The 19,640-nt window shown below is 40.0% G+C and overlaps 1 protein-coding gene across 1 annotated transcript in view; it reads right to left on the bottom strand.

Annotated features, from left to right (window-relative positions):
* LOC124874456 (desmoglein-2-like) overlaps positions 1-18,544 on the bottom strand; it is a 41,174-nt gene extending 22,630 nt beyond the window's left edge. The window contains exons 1-11 of the mRNA XM_047375809.1: positions 18,393-18,544; positions 14,424-14,552; positions 13,877-14,032; positions 12,763-12,907; positions 12,349-12,506; positions 11,696-11,830; positions 6,657-6,842; positions 5,472-5,905; positions 5,241-5,383; positions 1,379-1,600; positions 1,039-1,052 (exon numbers count right to left, since the gene is read on the bottom strand). Of these exons, the coding sequence (XP_047231765.1) occupies positions 1,039-1,052; positions 1,379-1,600; positions 5,241-5,383; positions 5,472-5,905; positions 6,657-6,842; positions 11,696-11,830; positions 12,349-12,506; positions 12,763-12,907; positions 13,877-14,032; positions 14,424-14,552; positions 18,393-18,437 (1,767 nt within the window). The 5' untranslated portion in view covers positions 18,438-18,544. The remainder of the gene's footprint in view (positions 1-1,038; positions 1,053-1,378; positions 1,601-5,240; positions 5,384-5,471; positions 5,906-6,656; positions 6,843-11,695; positions 11,831-12,348; positions 12,507-12,762; positions 12,908-13,876; positions 14,033-14,423; positions 14,553-18,392) is intronic.
* Between the last annotated feature and the right edge of the window lie 1,096 nt (positions 18,545-19,640).

Raw genomic sequence — 19,640 nt, forward strand, 5'->3', positions numbered from 1 at the left:
GCGGCCTATCGGCATCATTCCCTGCTGCACTCCAAAAACCCTGTTATTTTTCTACCAGCCTTCTTGACAAGATTATTCTGTGTGATTCTGTGTCCCATTTTCAGCATTCATTACTAACAAAACTGGATAAGTGATATTTAATTTGTCAGCTGTTATAAACTAACACAAGGTGCTTGCTGGGATCTGATCACCTGCTCCAGCCCCAGGGACGTTGGTCCAGACTCCCTCAAAATAGAGAGAAAAAGGTTGGACTCCTGTCCTTGCTACACCTGAAACCTGAAAGACCAAACCGGTTGTCTCAACTGAGACAACAGCTTTTTAAAATCCATTTCAGCTTTGCTGAATGTTCTCTCATGATCAGACCCTTTGATTCTTTGTAGGAGTAGTTTATATGTTCTTTGTTTTTCATCTTGATTTTTATTCTAATTTGGTTTATTAGTTATAATTTCTAATCAATAAATGTGTGTAGATACATATCAGTTTATTAGATTCAACTGGTAACTGGCACATTCCTGTTGTTGGTTGAAAAGAAGTCATTATGCTGAAAAACTGGGCTTTTTAAATGTATAATAACTGACAACTTAATAGAAAAGACGTTCATCTCCCATTGGTAAAAATTGCTTAGTTAAATGAGTTACTAATCATTATACACTTATATATTTTAATAGAGGACTAAAATACACTATAGGAATGCATTGTATTAACTATATTGGACAAATGTTTTCATAATAAAACATATTCATCGGCCTCACTGAAATCTACAGGCTGATGCAGCCTTCAAATGAAACACTGTAGATGACCTGAAGAAAAAAAATATGAAAACATGTCAAACTTGTGAGTCTTCTAGCACTGTTTTGTAACATGATTTGGAACTTAATTAAGTCTGGTTTTACTGAGTTTACACAGAGCCTGCCTCTCAAAGGAAGTGTGGCAATAAAGACATATAATTAGCTGTGATGCCCTTAAGATTCTTCAGACTGATTAAAAGAGAAAAAAGACTCTCAGTAAAAGGGTTGAGTACCACTGCTGTACACTTACTGTGTGGACAGACTCTAGATACACACCATTCTTTTTAATAATTATCGTATGCATAATAAATCACCGTTTACACAGCTGAGATTATGTCTCTGTTTTTTTCACAATGGCAACATGTGAGCACTGCAGACTGTAAGCTTGTTTTTCTTTGCAAAAGCCTAATCCTACTATTGACAGTTGAAAAAAGTCAGGTTTTCCCATGTTGTGACTTTTTCATTTGACATTTTTTAAAATAAAATAAAAACTTTTGAAAATCTCAAAACACATCATAATGTTATTTCCATCAATAGTTGCATCATACAAATTTTCTTCATGGTGAAGAACTTTTAATAAATTCTCTTACCATTGTAGTGCTCCACTTGCCAATTTCCCCTTCTGTCCTCTGAGACAATGGTAAATTCAAAAGGTGCTCCATTAGGATGTTGATCTTCATCTTTAGCATTGACAATGACACTGTCCTTTGATGTGCACATAGACTGGAAGTCACTGGTCAGCATGGGGCAGTTGTCATTAAAATCCTCTACCTGGATGGCTATAGTTCCAGTAGCCGTTTTAGCTGGCATGTCTGTCATGGAAAAGTAAAAACAGTATATAATTCACAGTGTTGGTTTGCTCTATTTTTCCCTCAGTAACACAGTTAAGGACATAATCTTTATCCTACAAATAATGTGCTATTTCCCCATAATAAAGCTCCTTTGTTTATTGGGATAAAAATTTGTTTTGGAGTTTTTTTTCTAAAAACTTGATAATAGAGTAAACACGGAGAACAAGTAGGAACCATACTAGCTAGTAAAACAGGTGCATACAATGTAAATTTACAAATATCCTTAAAAACACACAGAAATCAGATGTTTGTCATGCAATTTATCAGTAAAGAGTGACGATTTTAACATTTATTTTTCTGTGGTGGATGTGCATATCTGAATGTCGATGACTTTGTTTGTTCTGTTAAAACCAGATTATATTTTATTCTAACATCTTGTAAAATTTTTCAATATATTACATTTTAAATGTATTTATCAAAATTATTTGTATGATGTTAATGGACAGTGATTTGTGATGGGAGGTTTGTGGTTGCATGTTTTATGCATTATCTGGAACCATGATCTGAAAGAAGATGTAGATTCTGCCATTTTAAGAACCTCTGAGCTAAATCTAACTGACCCCAAGAAAGAAACTTTTAATACAGTAGGTCTTTTTCAGGCAATGCTACCCCAACTCGTAAAGCGTCTATTTTGTTGATCATTTCCTCAGTTGATCATTTCCTCAGACATAAACCAACTTACTGAGGTGGTGACCTCATACATCAGTTTCTGTGAGGACACCTGTGTGGAGACCAGACCAATACAACAACAATGAACCTTGGTTTACTTTTCATCTAGAGAAGAAGAAGCTCCGCAGGGATAAGGAAGAGGCTCACAGCAGTGAGGACCGAGCCTTGTGTAAGCAGGCCAGGAACAAATGCCCCTTGTCCACTGGCTCGATTTGGCCAGCCTGGAACAGCTCCACATGGCTCTGCACGTTGTGTGTTGCATTTCCATAGACCCGCTTTCGCTCCGCTGAAGGGAACACTTCCTGGAGGCGCAGCTTTAAAGCATCATGTGTCATGCTGTATAACAGCAAATGAAACACTGCCGCGATGTGCGGTGAAAACCTTGGCAGGCCATTTCATCGGCTATATCAGCAGACACCTTTTCATTCCTTGTTGCCCCATCCAGCTGCCACTGAATATTGCAGTTTCCTATGATCGCCAGAAAAGCTTGCACCCAGGGGGTGACTTTTTTGGATAACTGTCCGGACTCCATCATATGTTTCTCTCACTCGCTTGAATCCACGTTTGAAAATGGTGGTTGTTTTTTTTATGCTGGTCAACTCTTACGGCTGGCCGTGCCCACGGCCAATCAGTGAACAGTCGTTTGTTCACGTCACGTACAGTACCGACTCGGCTTCGTTTAGCCCTGCTAAGAAGGAAGTACCGGTACTGAAATAACAGTAATGGAAATGCTCACGAAGCAAGCCAAATGGAGCCGAGACGGGCCAAATGGAGCCAGTGGAAAAGGGGCAAAACTGACTAAGGAGATCAAAGCAGCGTAGAGAAGCTAAAGAAATTCTTCTCACATGGAGACACCTCTACTGTATGGAATGGTTTGATAAACCTGACTGCCTACAGGAGACCTTCCCCCCAACCCTGAGCTGAATCCTCGCCTGGTAAATCAGTTGAATAGCTTCTACTGCAGGTATGAAAAGCAGCAGTTCACACTGTAACCCAACTCCTCCACATCCTATTCAGACACAAATTCTTGCCATACACCCACCACCCCCCTACCTTCAGACCCCCTGCATGCACTAAGGATCTCAAAGGAAGATGTAAATATGATCTTTCAGCGCTTGAAAACAAAGAAGGCTTCAGGACCTGATAATGTCTTCCCATCATGCCTGAGAGCCTGAGCCGACCAACTGGCCCCCATCTTCACTGAGATCTTCAACAAGTCAATGGAGCTGTGTGAGGTTCCCTCCGGCTTCAAACGCTCCACCATCATCCAAGAAACCCCCCATCACAGGATTAAATGACTACTGGTCTGTCACCCTGACATCAGAGGTCATGGAATTCTTTGAGCCACTAGTGTTGAAGCATCTGAAGGACATCACAGGCCTTGCTGGACACCCTGCAGATTGCCTACCGGGTAAACAGGTTGACATATGATGCTGTCAACTTAGTAAACAGGATGAATTCAACACTTCATCTTGCTACACCTCGACCACCCAGGGATATACGCCAGGATCTTGTTTGTGGACTTCAGCTCGGCCTTCAACATTATCAATCCAGACATCCTCCACCAGAAGCTCATCCAGCTCAAAGTCCTGGCCTCCACCTGTCAGTGGATCACTAGTTTCCTTGAAGGACCGGTAGCAGCAGGTGAGGCTGGGGAACATCTTTTCCCGCACCCGTGACCCCCAGGGGTGTGTTTTCTCCCCACTCCTCTTCTCTCTCTACACAAATGACTGCACCTCAGCAGACCCGTCTGTGAAACTCCTGAAGTTTGCAGATGACATCGCTGTTATTGGCTTGAACCAGGATGGTGATGAGTCTGCATACAGACAGGAGGTGGATCGGCTGGTACACTGGTGTGGTCAGAACCACCTGGAACTTAACCCACTCAAGGATGTGGAGATGATAGTGGACTTTCGGAGAACACCACCCCCACATACTCCCTCACCATCCTCAACAACACTGTATCTGCTGTGTACCACTTCCGGTTGCTAGGAACCACCATTTCTCGAAACCTGAGATGGTCCTCACACATAGATAATGTTCAGAAGAAGGCCCAGCAGAGACTGTTCAACCTTCCAGATCTTCTACACTGCCATCATTCAGTCTGTCCTGTCTTCTTCCATCTCAGTGTGGTTTGACTCATCCACAATACAGGACAGCAACGAACAATCAGGTCTGCAGAGAGAATCCTCAGGGCTGACCTTCCCTCCATTCTAGACTTATGCGAGGTCTAGGGTCAGGAAAACTCTCTGGCTAAAGATAATTCCTATTTCAGAAGCATGTTTTTTCATGATTATTCATCCTATCAAATAAGAAGCTGAAAGAAAACAAAAACTCACAATAAACAAATCCCCTGAAATCCTGCTCTGCTAATCCTGACTTTGTACTAGTATGGAGTAATTCTTTAGCACAGCTTGATTCACATGTTTGCCGAAATAGAGACCAATGATGAGTTGCATACACATTTTGAAACCTAGTGTGAGGTTTGAAGAATGTAGTATTAATGAGATTAATTTTACATAGAAATTGATACATTTTTGTTTCTTGAAAAATGTATTATAAAACATTAATCTCTAACCCACCTTCAGTGACTAAGATAACTGCTACACGGTGTTTAGTGGCCTTTAATATCTACATGGAGATGAGTCTTACAAAAACACAACACCAGATACATAAGACGCATGGGTGCACTTGTGTGTTATATGGAATACCAGATGTCCTGGAAAAATGACCAGTTCAAGACAGTTTTACTGAACTTGAGTAAGATATAATGTTGTTTGACAACTTGAACAGGTGGATATTTGATAAATAGCAACTTCCTGCATCTCAAGTTTTCAGCATTTACAAGAAACAAAGTTATTAATACATCTAGCAATTCCAAAGTTTTTCTATTGTGTCCTAATATATTAAACCTACAATTATAAAACTGTACCTTTTGTGATGCAGAGTATTTTAGCCGTATATGTCCCATTGACCAGAAATGGAGACTCCCTGTCAGGTATCTTGTTCAGTTTGATCTCAGCTGTCTCGGGGTCAACTGTAAACCAGTTATGAGGGTCTGAGCCTTTTACATATCTACAAATAATATAAAGGAATAATTAGATGAGTTAAGAAAAACTGAAGCTTTATCTTTATAAACCTTGTGTTTGTGTGATTAACTGACCTGACATTCTCCGCTGGTTTCCCAGTGTCTTTATCTGTTGCAGGATAACGGCCAATCACTTTATTAACAATATCGCCTCCTTCTATGACAGGAATAGCTTTAACTGCTTGATCAAACTGTGGTCCTTCTGGCTGGTTCTTTACAGCGATTTTGATTGGGTAGGTTTTAAATGTTGTTCCGCTGGCACCACCCGCGCCACTGGCACCGCTGGCACCACTGGCACCACTGGCACCACTGGCACCGCTGGCACCACTGGCACCACTGGCACCACTGGCACCGCTGGCACCACTGGCACCGCTGGCACCAGTGGCCCCTCCGGCCCCTCCTCCAAAACCTATACTAGCTCCATTTGAGCCTGATCCATCAAACTGTGGAGCCTTGTTCCGCACTGCTAGCCCTAGTTCCAGGTTTTTCATATCCTCGTAGTCCACAGGCTGAAAAAGGATACAGAAAAACAACATTTTGGCTGAAACAAAATGTCAGCAACTCAGACAGCAACTGTATGATCAAGTAATTGCTAACAGTTCATCATTAACATATATAAGTATCTTGGGTATCAATTTAGAGACAAAAATGTCAATATAGAGATTAAGCGAGAATATCTGCGGTTTCTGCTGTACATAGTGACATGTTTTGGCAGTGGCTCAGGAGTTCATGTTTGCCTTTAAACAGAGAATCCCACATAGAATTCTGGCCAAAATTATTCATACTGCGGGCAGGTTTAGGTTTAAACTGATTTTTATTCAACCAAGAAGTTTGTCTTTGACAGTAAATGAGACAAGCATTTCTACAAGTATCATAAAGCAATGTAAAAGAAGTATCAATATTGAATGTTTTTTGCATTTTATGAAAAAAAGCATCTTAATTATTTATATCCTTCTTAATCAATCAATAGAAAACTCTTTACTGACATTACAGTAAAGCCTGCTTATTATAACTGAGCAGCTTTTCACAGACTTGGACCTGTTTAAGGTTGGAAGGCCTCCTTGCCATCACCCTAATCTTTAGCTCTCTCCACAGATTCTCTATCAGATTCATGTCTAGATTTTGGCTGGGTCACTCAAAAACTTTAATATTACTTCCTGTCAGAAGAAACATATTAGTCAAATGAAAAGATTACCTTAAACCTAAATCTGCCAGGGGTCTGAATAATTTTGGGCTTAAAAAAAAAAAAAAGTATGATACCTTCTCAAGCATTAGGATGCCCTCGTTGGTCCGGGGATCAGTTTTTATACTGAAATATCCGGCCTCATTGCCTTTGACTATGTCAAAAACCGCTTCCCAGTTGTCTGTGTTCTTAAGGTCCAGATCCTGTGCTTTGATCCTCATCACCTCAACACCAAATGTGTTCTCCTCAATTGTTCCGTCATACTGCAAAAAGACAGTACAGTACAACATGATGGTAGGAGGGTTCATTATAATAATTATTGTTATTGTAATTACGTAAAATAGAACAGTTGTTCATCACAATTTTTGTGACCTGCATATGTAACAAAGAAATAGCGTGGATTTTCATTCCGTGTCACAATTGTTCCAGGTGCTTGATGACAGTCCTATAATGTCAAGAATAATTCAAGAGCTCTATCATGGTCCTACAGTGAATCTCTTTGTTTAGGTGTATTGCTCGGTATTTAGGACACTGAAATGTTGTTTTGGAAAAATGTTTTTCTGAGGTTTCCAGTCTACAGCAGCAAGGAGTGGACAGATCACAGAAGAGCCAGGTTCTTAAGTAAGGGCTCAGTGGACAACTGAGTCCTACTTGAGAAGTTCTCCAGCATCGCAGGGTGAAATGTGGGAAACCTGTGACTTCTCCGCAAAGCTCCTCGGGCTGTCAGTGCCTTGTGTTGCCTTTTGGTTCCACGTTTGCAGATCTGTGACGCTGTGTTTTTAGACCATTGGCCTGTCTTGTTTGACATTTTAATTCCTGGTAACACTTTTAATCTAGCGCTTCTGTTCACCAAGTCCAGATTATTAACCCTTCCACTGCAGTCCTGTTTACTAACTTCTTCAATCAAAAACATGTCCTGTCTGGGACTGTATGACCTGATACAGATTACCCTAGCTCTTGGTTTCATTCCACCTGCCAGACTCTAGTAAAAGCTGCAGCTCCGCTGAAACCCAGGTTTCCATAAACTAAGTCTGAGTCATGGCTGGATGAACACCTCAGGACCAGGCTGTCCCTGGAGAAGGTTCTTAAGCCTTTACATCTTAACGAAATGAGGAAGAAGGACCCAAAATGTTGGTCAGGTTGGTGAATATCTCATAGGCGACAATGTCCCAAAGACTAACAGGAACAAGTTGGTCATAGACTCAAGTGATTCTAACAATAGTTATAGCTAATTAGAAACCTGACACCTAAAGAAGGTTAGTTACTGAAACACATAGAACAGTAATATTAACACTGCTGCTCAGTCCACAACAATTATAACATCTGAAAACCTCAATTATTGGAGCAGCTTAGCTAGACATTTCACAAGAATTGTGCATTTTGTGATACAAGCACAAAATTTGGTAAAGTTATGGACAAAATCATTCTGAAATATGTTGATATGGAGCCACTCTGAATTTTCAACATGGCGCCCATGACAGTCATTATTCAAAATGATCGCCACTGCAACTGATTTCTTATAAATTTTCTGATCAGCGATATATATATCTACTAATATTTAAGGCCCAATTGGTTTGTCTACCATAATATTGACAAGTATGTTGCTTAGAGCAGGGGTTTAAAACAGAAGTGGGCGGGACTTGGGTCAGAATTCTTTTTCTTTTCTTTGAAATCTAGAATATGGATTTGTGTGGAATGTTTTGATCCAATGTGTAAAATAACTGTTTACAATTTACTCTACATTTTACATATTCTTGAAACTTGAATTGACAACGGCATTTGATCACATTAGTAATATAATTAGGTTTCATGTAAATGTGAAACTTAAACTGGAAACAGTCAACATAACACACTAAGTTGCTGCAGTAATTCTGTGTCTTGAAGTAAGGTTGCACAATTACGCACTCGTTGGTCCAATTCAAGTGTTGAAGCAGGCCACCATGGCCAGGAGGTTTTCTGCAGAAGAAGCAGATGTCTTGTCTTATTTCAGAAGTACTTGGTAACTTGGACCTTGTGCGCTTGTATACTTTCTGTGGTTCATGACTGTCACTGCCTGTTCCTAGTGTTTGCTTTTCTGCTCTTTGAAGCTTAGTTAGTATTATGCTTCAGCCTGCATGTTTTATGGTAATGAACTTTGTTCGCAACCATGGCTGCTTCAATACCTTGGCCCTCATCCAGTCTTTCAAGAAGGAGTGTGGAAGGGAGTTGGCCAAGTTCATTGAACTGAATCAAATGTTCTGCAAGTGAACTGTATCCACTTCCCTTGTCAATTCGCTTGGACTGCAAAGGAAATGTTAATGTCTCTGCCTTGTGTTATTGGCACATAATACAAAGGTTCCAGTCAGTCTACTGGTGTACAAGAAGCTGATGGCCCTTGACCATCAATAATAACAAGTTTGAAACACTTTGACATTTTGTCTGGCAGTAATGGCAGAAGGGTTATCCTTTTACCACCTTTTACTTGAGAGATACACATTCAGATATGGGATACAACTTGGTTCGGATATGAAAATTGACCTACAGCTAGCCCGATCATTCATCCAGTGCCATTTCATTTACAGGTCCTTCTCAAAATATTAGCATATTGTGATAAAGTTTATTATTTTCCATAATGTCATGATGAAAATGTAACATTCATATATTTTAGATTCATTGCACACTAACTGAAATATTTCAGGTCTTTTATTGTCTTAATATGGATGATTTTGGCATACAGCTCATGAAAACCCAAAATTCCTATCTCACAAAATTAGCATATCATTAAAAGGGTCTCTAAACGAGCTATGAACCTAATCATCTGAATCAACGAGTTAACTCTAAACACCTGCAAAAGATTCCTGAGGCCTTTAAAACTCCCAGCCTGGTTCATCACTCAAAACCCCAATCATGGGTAAGACTGCCGACCTGACTGCTGTCCAGAAGGCCACTATTGACACCCTCAAGCAAGAGGGTAAGACACAGAAAGAAATGTCTGAACGAATAGGCTGTTCCCAGAGTGCTGTATCAAGGCACCTCAGTGGGAAGTCTGTGGGAAGGAAAAAGTGTGGCAGAAAACGCTGCACAACGAGAAGAGGTGACCTGACCCTGAGGAAGATTGTGGAGAAGGGCCGATTCCAGACCTTGGGGGACCTGCGGAAGCAGTGGACTGAGTCTGGAGTAGAAACATCCAGAGCCACCGTGCACAGGCGTGTGCAGGAAATGGGCTACAGGTGCCGCATTCCCCAGGTCAAGCCACTTTTGAACCAGAAACAGCAGCAGAAGCGCCTGACCTGGGCTACAGAGAAGCAGCACTGGACTGTTGCTCAGTGGTCCAAAGTACCTTTTTCGGATGAAAGCAAATTCTGCATGTCATTCGGAAATCAAGGTGCCAGAGACTGGAGGAAGACTGGGGAGAAGGAAATGCCAAAATGCCAGAAGTCCAGTGTCAAGTACCCACAGTCAGTGATGGTCTGGGGTGCCGTGTCAGCTGCTGATGTTGGTCCACTGTGTTTTATCAAGGGCAGGGTCAATGCAACTAGCTATCAGGAGATTTTGGAGCACTTCATGCTTCCATCTGCTGAAAAGCTTTATGGAGATGAAGATTTCATTTTTCAGCACGACCTGGCACCTGCTCACAGTGCCAAAACCACTGGTAAATGGTTTACTGACCATGGTATCACTGTGCTCAATTGGCCTGCCAACTCTCCTGACCTGAACCCCATAGAGAATCTGTGGGATATTGTGAAGAGAACGTTGAGAGACTCAAGACCCAACACTCTGGATGAGCTAAAGGCCGCTATCGAAGCATCCTGGGCCTCCATAAGACCTCAGCAGTGCCACAGGCTGATTGCCTCCATGCCACGCCACTTTGAAGCAGTCATTTCTGCCAAAGGATTCCCGACCAAGTATTGAGTGCATAACTGTACATGATTATTTGAAGATTGATGTTTTTTGTATTAAAAACACTTTTCTTTTATTGGTCGGATGAAATATGCTAATTTTGTGAGATAGGAATTTTGGGTTTTCATGAGCTGTATGCCAAAATCATCCGTATTAAGACAATAAAAGACCTGAAATATTTCAGTTAGTGTGCAATGAATCTAAAATATATGAATGTTAAATTTTCATCATGACATTATGGAAAATAATGAACTTTATCACAATATGCTAATATTTTGAGAAGGACCTGTATGTGCGATCTGTACACCATCCAGGTAACTATTTGAAAATCAAGTAAAGCCCCGTTACCCTTGGCTCGGCTGTCCCGCGGTGGCACATCCTGTCTATCCAACTACATCTACATGATATTCACTACATGTGGGGCTAACATTAGATAGATTTTAGGAAACTACATTTTCACTAAACTATTCCCACAAGCAGTAGATTTTCAATAACTTCAGAAATAACAGAATAAGTGTATTTAGCTGACACTGAACCCCATGCTGAGTGGTGTCACCAGTGTGCCCTGGCTATGCTTCAACACCTACTATCTATTACATTTTCTACAATACTTTAACACTCTAACAATAAAAAGTCTTCATTTCACAGACTTAGGGATTTATGAGTATAGCGGCCTTAACTTATTTGGTCGAAATTACATTATGTTTTTCTTTAAATGTTGGTTCATCGCCACATTGAATAAAAATGGTGGTCTTAAAGCGTGACATGGAGGGACGCTTCTCTGCAATTTCAGTTTTAAATTTGAATTTCCCATCTTAAAAAAAATGTAGGATTTGACACAACATCATCCTAATTAGGCAAATCTTTTAACTTGATTGCAAACTATTTTCACAGCAATTAATGGCAGCCATCTTGAAAATGTTATCATTCATGTTGCAATTTCTAAAAACTGTGTATGATAGATAATTTGGAATAAATTTATCTTAGATATAATTAAATATCCATCCCTGATAAAAACGTTGGTCATAAATCGGGTATTATTGGTGGCCAGTTCTAAAAGTGGCTGCCATGTTGAAAATTCAGGATGGCTCCATATGCACATCTTTCTGGGATGCCTTTGGCTGTAACTGTACCAGATTTTATGCTTGGATCACAAAGTGCCCAATTCTTCAGGTTAGCTGTTCCACTAAACAGCAACATGTTTTAACTGAAACATTTTTACATGATAAAAGCTTACATCTGGTTTTTCCAAAGTTGGAAAATTGTCATTCACATCAAGGATGGTGATAGTAACAGTTCCTGTTGCAATGTTTCCCCCTTCTGCACCATATAGATCTTTACCAGTCACTGTTAGAATATATGTGTCTTCTTCCTGAAAGAAAAATAGCATACATTGCTAGCCTAACAAAGGTAAGACACGTTTAATTCTCAAACCCTAAACACACACAAGACACCCAAAACCACTACATTCAAACAATAAAATGTTAAAATTTTAATTTAATTACCAATTCTACCATTAGTCAGTGATCAAGGAAACACTTTAATGAGATGCTCTGATCAAAAGCTGCAGTAAAACAAGACATTTCAGTCCTGATTTAAAATAACCAACTGTTTCTGTACATCTCAGGTTGTCAGGGAGTCTGTTTCAGTGCTAAAGAGCACATAAACTAAATGTTGACCATAACTGGCACCCATGTGAGCAGTTATGTGGAAAATGTTTTCTTATATAAAGGCAGCTTTTCTAGGACAAACAGTAAAGTGTCAATGCAAACCTCTGTGACCTCTTTGCAATGAACTGTTTGTTTGCTCAAGGTCTGTTATGTTTACAACACACTGATGCACAAAATACCAAAATAACAGGAAAAAAGCAGTTCCTGGTGGATTTCATACTTCTCTGTCCAACATAGCATTCTGAACAAAGATCACGCCATCCTTGGTAATGCCGAAATAGTGGTGGGGTTTCTGATCTATGATGGAGTAGGCGATCTTAGAATTGTTCGTCCCTGGTTCATCTGCATCAGTGGCTTTGATTATTGTAACTGACGTCTCTGTAAAAACAGTTTTAAATGAAACCAACGTAAAAAATGTTTTACTCTGGATAATACGTGGTTTAAGAGATAATAAAGAGTTTGAGAATGATACATTTAAAATGTATTTAATTGAGTAATAAAATGTGGATCACAAGGTGCTTGAGCGTTTGTTTAAACAGAACAAGTTGTGATACTCTGTGATATCAGTTTAATCCATTTAGAAACAGTTCCATTTTGATTTTTATTGATTTGTGAGTTTTATATTTGCACTGGCCTGCAGCACTGTTCTCGTCCACCGAAGCTCTCAGCAGTGATGAATCAAAGATCGGAGGATTGTCATTCTCATCAATAACCTTAATTTCGAGGTCGATTTTTTTCTCTGCTTCAGTGCCATTTGGGAATTTAGCAAAACCTTCAAGCTGAAACGATAAATCATAGTGCTGTTACCTGTCATGCTTACAAACAAAAATAAAAATTAATCACAGACACATACTAAGAATACATAAAGTTTGAATGTATTAAAATGAGATTGTCCAGCAGAAGGTGCACAGGATTTACGTGACTTCATTGCAGTTGTTCTTCACCCCCACATGTTCAGCTGGTGATAGAAATGTTCTCAGTACTGCTCACAGAAGAAGCTGTGGGAGTGGCAGTGGTGGATACAGCTGCCTAAAATTTTTTTTGCCAAGACCTGTCCCAAACTGACAAAAACTGAGCGTAGACCGTCCCACACATGCAGTTACTATTTCAGCAGATAGGCTGCTGATTGAAATGCTGCCTAAAAACCTCATACTGAGAGAGCAATTGCATATGCAGTATGTTGAAATCTGTAGGCTCCAACCTTTAAGCAGATGATGCGGCCATGCGTGGGCTTACAAACTACTAGAATATCTCTAAAGAAGCAAGGATGAACCAAGGTTTTTCGCTCTGTGCAGAACACTTTTTATTCGTCCGTTTTTCTCAGTCTCATTTTCGAAAACCACTGGTGAATTTATCCTCTCACACAACAGACTATAAAGAAAATTAAAGCTAAAAGGTCATGACTTTTCTATAGTATACATTGTTGCAGAAGCTCAGAAACACCTCAGTAAATCATCATCATCATCTCTGCATACACATATATAAGTTAAAATATGATCCTGATCAAGGTCATTTAAGCCCAAAAAAACTATCTTAGTAAAAATAAAAATGTTGATTCTTACACAAATCATGTGTCATTTATGTTGTGTGGGGTCATTAGCGTATTTAATGTGGGTAAAGCTCAACTAATGCTGAACAAGATTGGAGCTCTATTGTCTCTTGTTGTACTGTATCTGAAAATCTTTTTTTTTTTTTGTTCACATTTCTCACAGACAACCATGTGTTTGGAATTACAGCCGGAAACTTACCTGGTACTTGTCAATCTGCTCCCTGTCAAGCTTTCTGGTCACTCGAACGTTTCCAGTATGAGCGTCAACCACAAACACATGAAAAGGATGCTGGTTTGCTCCAATACCTTCTAAGGAGTAGAGAACCGTTGTTCCAGCTTGTTGGTCTGAACGGATCTGAAACAAAAGGAGACTCGATGATTTCACTGGAGCGAAAAGGAGAACCACTGAAGACACTTTGAAGATGGTTCTGCATGTAAATACCTCACACACAGCTGGTACCTGATCTTACACCCAGCGCTAATGCTAATAATGACCTTCGATCTTTTGTTTCATTATTTGAGTCTGCTATGACATGGTTTTTATGTGATGACTGTACCTGCTGAAAGTGGCCCCCAGTCCACTCAGCAGCAGCAGTGCCTGCTCTAACTGTCAAACATCTATTACAATTTGAGAAAACAAAGCAACACGAATGAATCTAATTTACCTGGTCTAACTGTAATTCTGTCCTTCATGTTCCACCACAACCAGATTTTCCATGTCAGTGAATTGGCTCTGAGTCACTCACCTTGGCAATAGACTCCAGTTGAGTGTAGTCAACATTTTCCTTCAAAGATTTTGGAGGGGAAATCCAGTCTCTTTTATGTCGCACCAGATTAACTCCAGAATGAGCTCTTATCACCACAGCAGCCTGAAGCTGTGAACACAAGAAAAAAAATCATATTTAGGTCAAATTTGACAGAAAACATTTGTTTTAGATTGGGAAGCACACAAGTCATAGAAACACAAATCAGTGAGATTTCTTTATTTGGTTTCTGAGGACATGTTATGGTCACAATATTACTTAATAAACACAGAATGGATGAATCAGTACATAGTAATAATAATTAATGAAGATAGCCCTCTGCTTCGTTGCAGTCATATTCAATAACGTAGAATATGTGTTCCAATGAAGTTTGTCAGAGTATTTTTTGAAAATAACCTTTGACCAGGTCAAATACAAACCTTTCAAAAGCCCCACATTTCTGTATCATGTTAAAAGTTTTTTTATTGCTCTGATGTAATATAATCCTGAATATCATGTTTTCATTAGGCTGTAAGCAGGATCCTCATAATTAACAGAAATAAAGGTTTGAAAACTTCAGTTTGTATGCAGTTAATCTATATAATGTGTTTCATTCAGTGAGCTTAGTTACTAAAATAAATGAACTTTTCAACAATATTCTAATTTACTGAATGGGTCTGTAAGTGGTAATGGTAAATGATAATGTAAAAGGGCTTTTTAGTTCAGTCCTCTTCTTTTTTGGTGTTGTTTCCTTTGCTGATATTGACACCTCAGAATGTTGCTGCCTGGATTTGTTGATCCAATTTAAACTAGTTCAGGGAAAGCAGCCAAGGGCATATTTTGTAAAAAATTAAAATAAATAAAAAAGCGTATTTTTAAAAAGATCTGCCTTACAATGAGATGAGCACACAGCTTTGGACCGAAATGTGTGAATTTTCTGTCCACCTCTGTAGGTACTGGAATGTTTCTTATCAACAGTGAAAAAACTTAAAATGACATCAGCTTGTATTATAATTAAGCCTTCTTAATCTTCTACATTTATCCTCCATAGCTATTGGTTAATGAAGAAGTCAACTGAAAGGAGTTTTTCTTTTTTATTTCATAATTAAAACTAATAAAGATTCAGGTGAAATCTGGTGACCCCCGGGTAAGCAGCTGCTCCTCTGACCCTAACTCTGTCTGCAGGGTGTCTGGATGTGTTTTTAAAGTGGAACTAATCCCGATTATCGGAGGTCGAGAAAGCCTTTAAGGAGCCCAGTTGGCCTGAGCCTAATCATTTCCAGCCGCTGGCTAAAGGCACTGACTCAGCGATGCCCAAAGTTGGCGCAGCCGCGGCATTGGAGAAGCAATTCAAACTCCTGACTCGCTACGGGGGCGTGTCTGAGTGAGACGATTTTATACCCGAACGCGGGGGCTGTGAAACAAGCATATACCGAGCCGTACCATTTGAACCAACACGAAAATTCAACTGCAGTAACCACCGTTCAACCCAAAGAGGGCAGCACAAAGATGGTTTTAGGACAGATATTCCAGAATTAGAAACGTTTACATGAAATTTAAAAAACATTGCAGAGTAACATAAAGATAGCTCCCTTAAGGCGCCATTTATACAGTTTATTTGCAAACAATAGTTGGCTTTGGGTTTAGTTCCTCTGTAAGTAAAGGTTCTTACATACTTAAGTAAATTTATTGAACAAGAGGCTAGGATGTTACCTCAACTTTTTAATTGTCATTAACAGTTTTATTTTCATAAGCTTGTATAAGCACCACTGGGTTTGATGTGTTGGCTAATGGAATCAACTGAGAAAAAGTATATTCCTCACTGAAGCCAAATCTATTGTCATTCTTTACAAACAGCAATCATGACAGACTCCACCATTTTATTTACTATAAAAAAGACCTGGAATCATCCACAGGTAAGCTGCTCCACCCACAGTTACAAAAAAACAAAGACTTCAGAAAATGTACAGGAGGATACAGAAAGTGATCCTCCAGCCACAGACCCTTCATCAGTGTTCAGGTTGTACGTTATTTAACAGAAACGGGTGATATCATTTTGAGAGATGTTTTCTAGCAGAACCAGGAAATAAACAACCATCCATCCATTTTCTATATCCGCTTCTTCCGAAAATGGTTGAGGGGGAGCTGGTGCCTATCTCCAGTGGTCTACAAGCGAGAGGCAGGGTACACCCTGGACAGGTCAGCAGTCCATCACAGAGCAACAGAGACATACAGGACAAACAACCACGTACACACCCATTCACACCTAAGGGCAATTTAGAGAGACCAGTTCTCCTAATAGTCATTTTTTTTGGACTGTGGCAGGAAGCCAGAGTGCCCGGTGAGAACCCACGCATGCACGGGGAGAACATGCAAACTCCATAAAATAGGAACCCAGTACCCAGTTGAATCCAGGACTTTCTTGCTGCAAGGCCACCGTGCTACCAACTGCGCCATCCTGTAGCCTGACATAAACAACCCTGACAGCTAAATAATACAGTCTCCTTAGTGTCAGAACAAATACGGCCTGCATATCATGAGTACTCATCCTTCCTGCCCACAGCCTCTGAAGAAGCTTGGATAATATGAGTTGAAGATCATTTCCCATTGTGGTTAATAAAGTAATTCTGAAATGCATCTAAATTGCATGCTTTGGCATCAGTCGGATGTGTAAAGTACTGAGAACCATGTTCAGAATGGTTGGATGGATTTGGCTAAAATAAGCCCCCCAAAGCTGGTTTTAATATTGCTAGCCTCAAGTAAACATAACACAAACCCTGAACCTGCTCTTAGTGTCTTTGAACAATGATACTTGACTCAAACTCTCACATTGTTTTTCTTATTTATTTTGTTATGTAGTTAAGCAATTCTTGTGGGTATAACAGCCATACTGACCAATGGGTAAAATCCCAACCAGTCCTCTCAGTGTAAACAAAATCTCAATATTATTTTAATATCTTCAAAGAAACAGCATGGCAAATTGTCTCCAGCAGCAGAAAACCCCATTCATAATAAGAACAGTTGGGTAATCAAAGGCATCGTTGATGAAGATAATATGAAAGACTAATCGATCACAAATAACAAGGGGCCACTATGGAAGCCCAGTGTCAGCATTATGACTTTAAAATGTAAAGAGTTTATTAGGGTTGTCTGCTCAGGATCCTGATCGAAGCTCCATTAAAAGGTCCTCAAACCCCCCAGCAAATAAATTATTAAATACTTTCAATAATTTTGTCGACGTTTACATTTAGTATTTCTTACAAAACTTTTTCACATTTTAACTTTGTATGTTTGTATGTTCATATTTGACTATACATTATTAATGTATGAAACATTTTTAGATTATTACAGCGGTAGGGGAAACAGGGGAAACAAATACATGTGACCTAAATACATTCAGTTTGGTGCTGGGTTCAACCCATGATGAGTGGATGAAACTGTCCTGATCGCAAACAAAGCAGGAGTATGGTCGTTGATCAGCTGTATGGAACAGGGCTACATCATCCCGCCGTCACTCAAGTAAAAGCATTTAAAGGCAACAGTAACATGCAGAAACATTTAATGAAAAGCAGGCCTGTAAGCCGACACTTGCAGTTCCAGAACAAGGCCTGCAACTGACGTAATGTTTCCGGATTTAAAGGAATTCATGAATACTGACTTCAAAAAGCTCAACCCAGCATCGTCAGAATCATGAGTAATAAAGATCCCATCATTCAGCAAATCAGCTCATGCCCGGAAATGAATAAAGAAGTGACGGATTACATTTTAGGACAGTCCGCTGTGTTTTTTTGGGTAGTAGCCTACGTGGAAAACAGACTGAATTTGTTTCCTGAGTCAGAGTGCGATTTCCCTGATGCAGACCAACGCCCTGGGCTTGTAGTGAAAAGCAAAGGTGCGAGTTTCTACCTGAGAGAAATGGGGATTTTGTTTTTAAAAGTACCTCTAAAATACGCAAAATTCAGCTGTACTCACCCCAAACAAAAGTGACCCCAACAAAAACCAGGACAATTGAATCATGATAACCGGATGAAGTCCAGTGGTTTCAGTAAACCCACGGAGTCCAGATGGGCTTGTTGCTCGTCTGCTCCGATCAGATTTAGGAAGGAGACTTTAACTAGGAGTGACCCAACGATCACACAGAGTACCAAACAGTCCACACCCCTAAGGTAAGGTGTGGTGTTACCTGACGCTGGCGTGAGAGGGAAAATAAACATGTCAGTTTGTCACTTCACCAGAAGCCTGCTAATTACAGATTCTAAGACATACAGGATCTGCAGATAACAGCTGGACGCAAAAATTATACTGGCTTCATGGAGAGAGTTAATCACCACAACAGCTTTCATTTTCTGAAATAAAGCTCTCAGAATACCAGAGCTTATTGTTTTATTAACGTTTATTTAAGAAAAAAAAAACATTGTTTCATTGTTCCAACATTTATTTTCAGATACATTTCTTATCAATGATGTGTAGACAGAGACATTCATTGTGACAAATGTACAGGTCCTTCTCAAAAAATTAGCATATTGTGATAAAGTTCATTATTTTCCATAATGTCATGATGAAAATTTAACATTCATATATTTTAGATTCATTGCACACTAACGGAAATATTTCAGGTCTTTTATTGTCTTAATACGGATGATTTTGGCATACAGCTCATGAAAACCCAAAATTCCTATCTCACAAAATTAGCATATCATTAAAAGGGTCTCTAAACGAGCTATGAACCTAATCATCTGAATCAATGAGTTAACTCTAAACACCTGCAAAAGATTCCTGAGGCCTTTAAAACTCCCAGCCTGGTTCATCACTCAAAACCCCAATCATGGGTAAGACTGCCGACCTGACTGCTGTCCAGAAGGCCACTATTGACACCCTCAAGCAAGAGGGTAAGACACAGAAAGAAATGTCTGAACGAATAGGCTGTTCCCAGAGTGCTGTATCAAGGCACCTCAGTGGGAAGTCTGTGGGAAGGAAAAAGTGTGGCAGAAAACGCTGCACAACGAGAAGAGGTGACCGGACCCTGAGGAAGATTGTGGAGAAGGGCCGATTCCAGACCTTGGGGGACCTGCGGAAGCAGTGGACTGAGTCTGGAGTAGAAACATCCAGAGCCACCGTGCACAGGCGTGTGCAGGAAATGGGCTACAGGTGCCGCATTCCCCAGGTCAAGCCACTTTTGAACCAGAAACAGCGGAAGAAGCGCCTGACCTGGGCTACAGA

Source organism: Girardinichthys multiradiatus, chromosome 9 (assembly GCF_021462225.1).
Source record: "Girardinichthys multiradiatus isolate DD_20200921_A chromosome 9, DD_fGirMul_XY1, whole genome shotgun sequence".
In the NCBI taxonomy this organism is placed as follows: Eukaryota; Metazoa; Chordata; class Actinopteri; order Cyprinodontiformes; family Goodeidae; genus Girardinichthys; species Girardinichthys multiradiatus.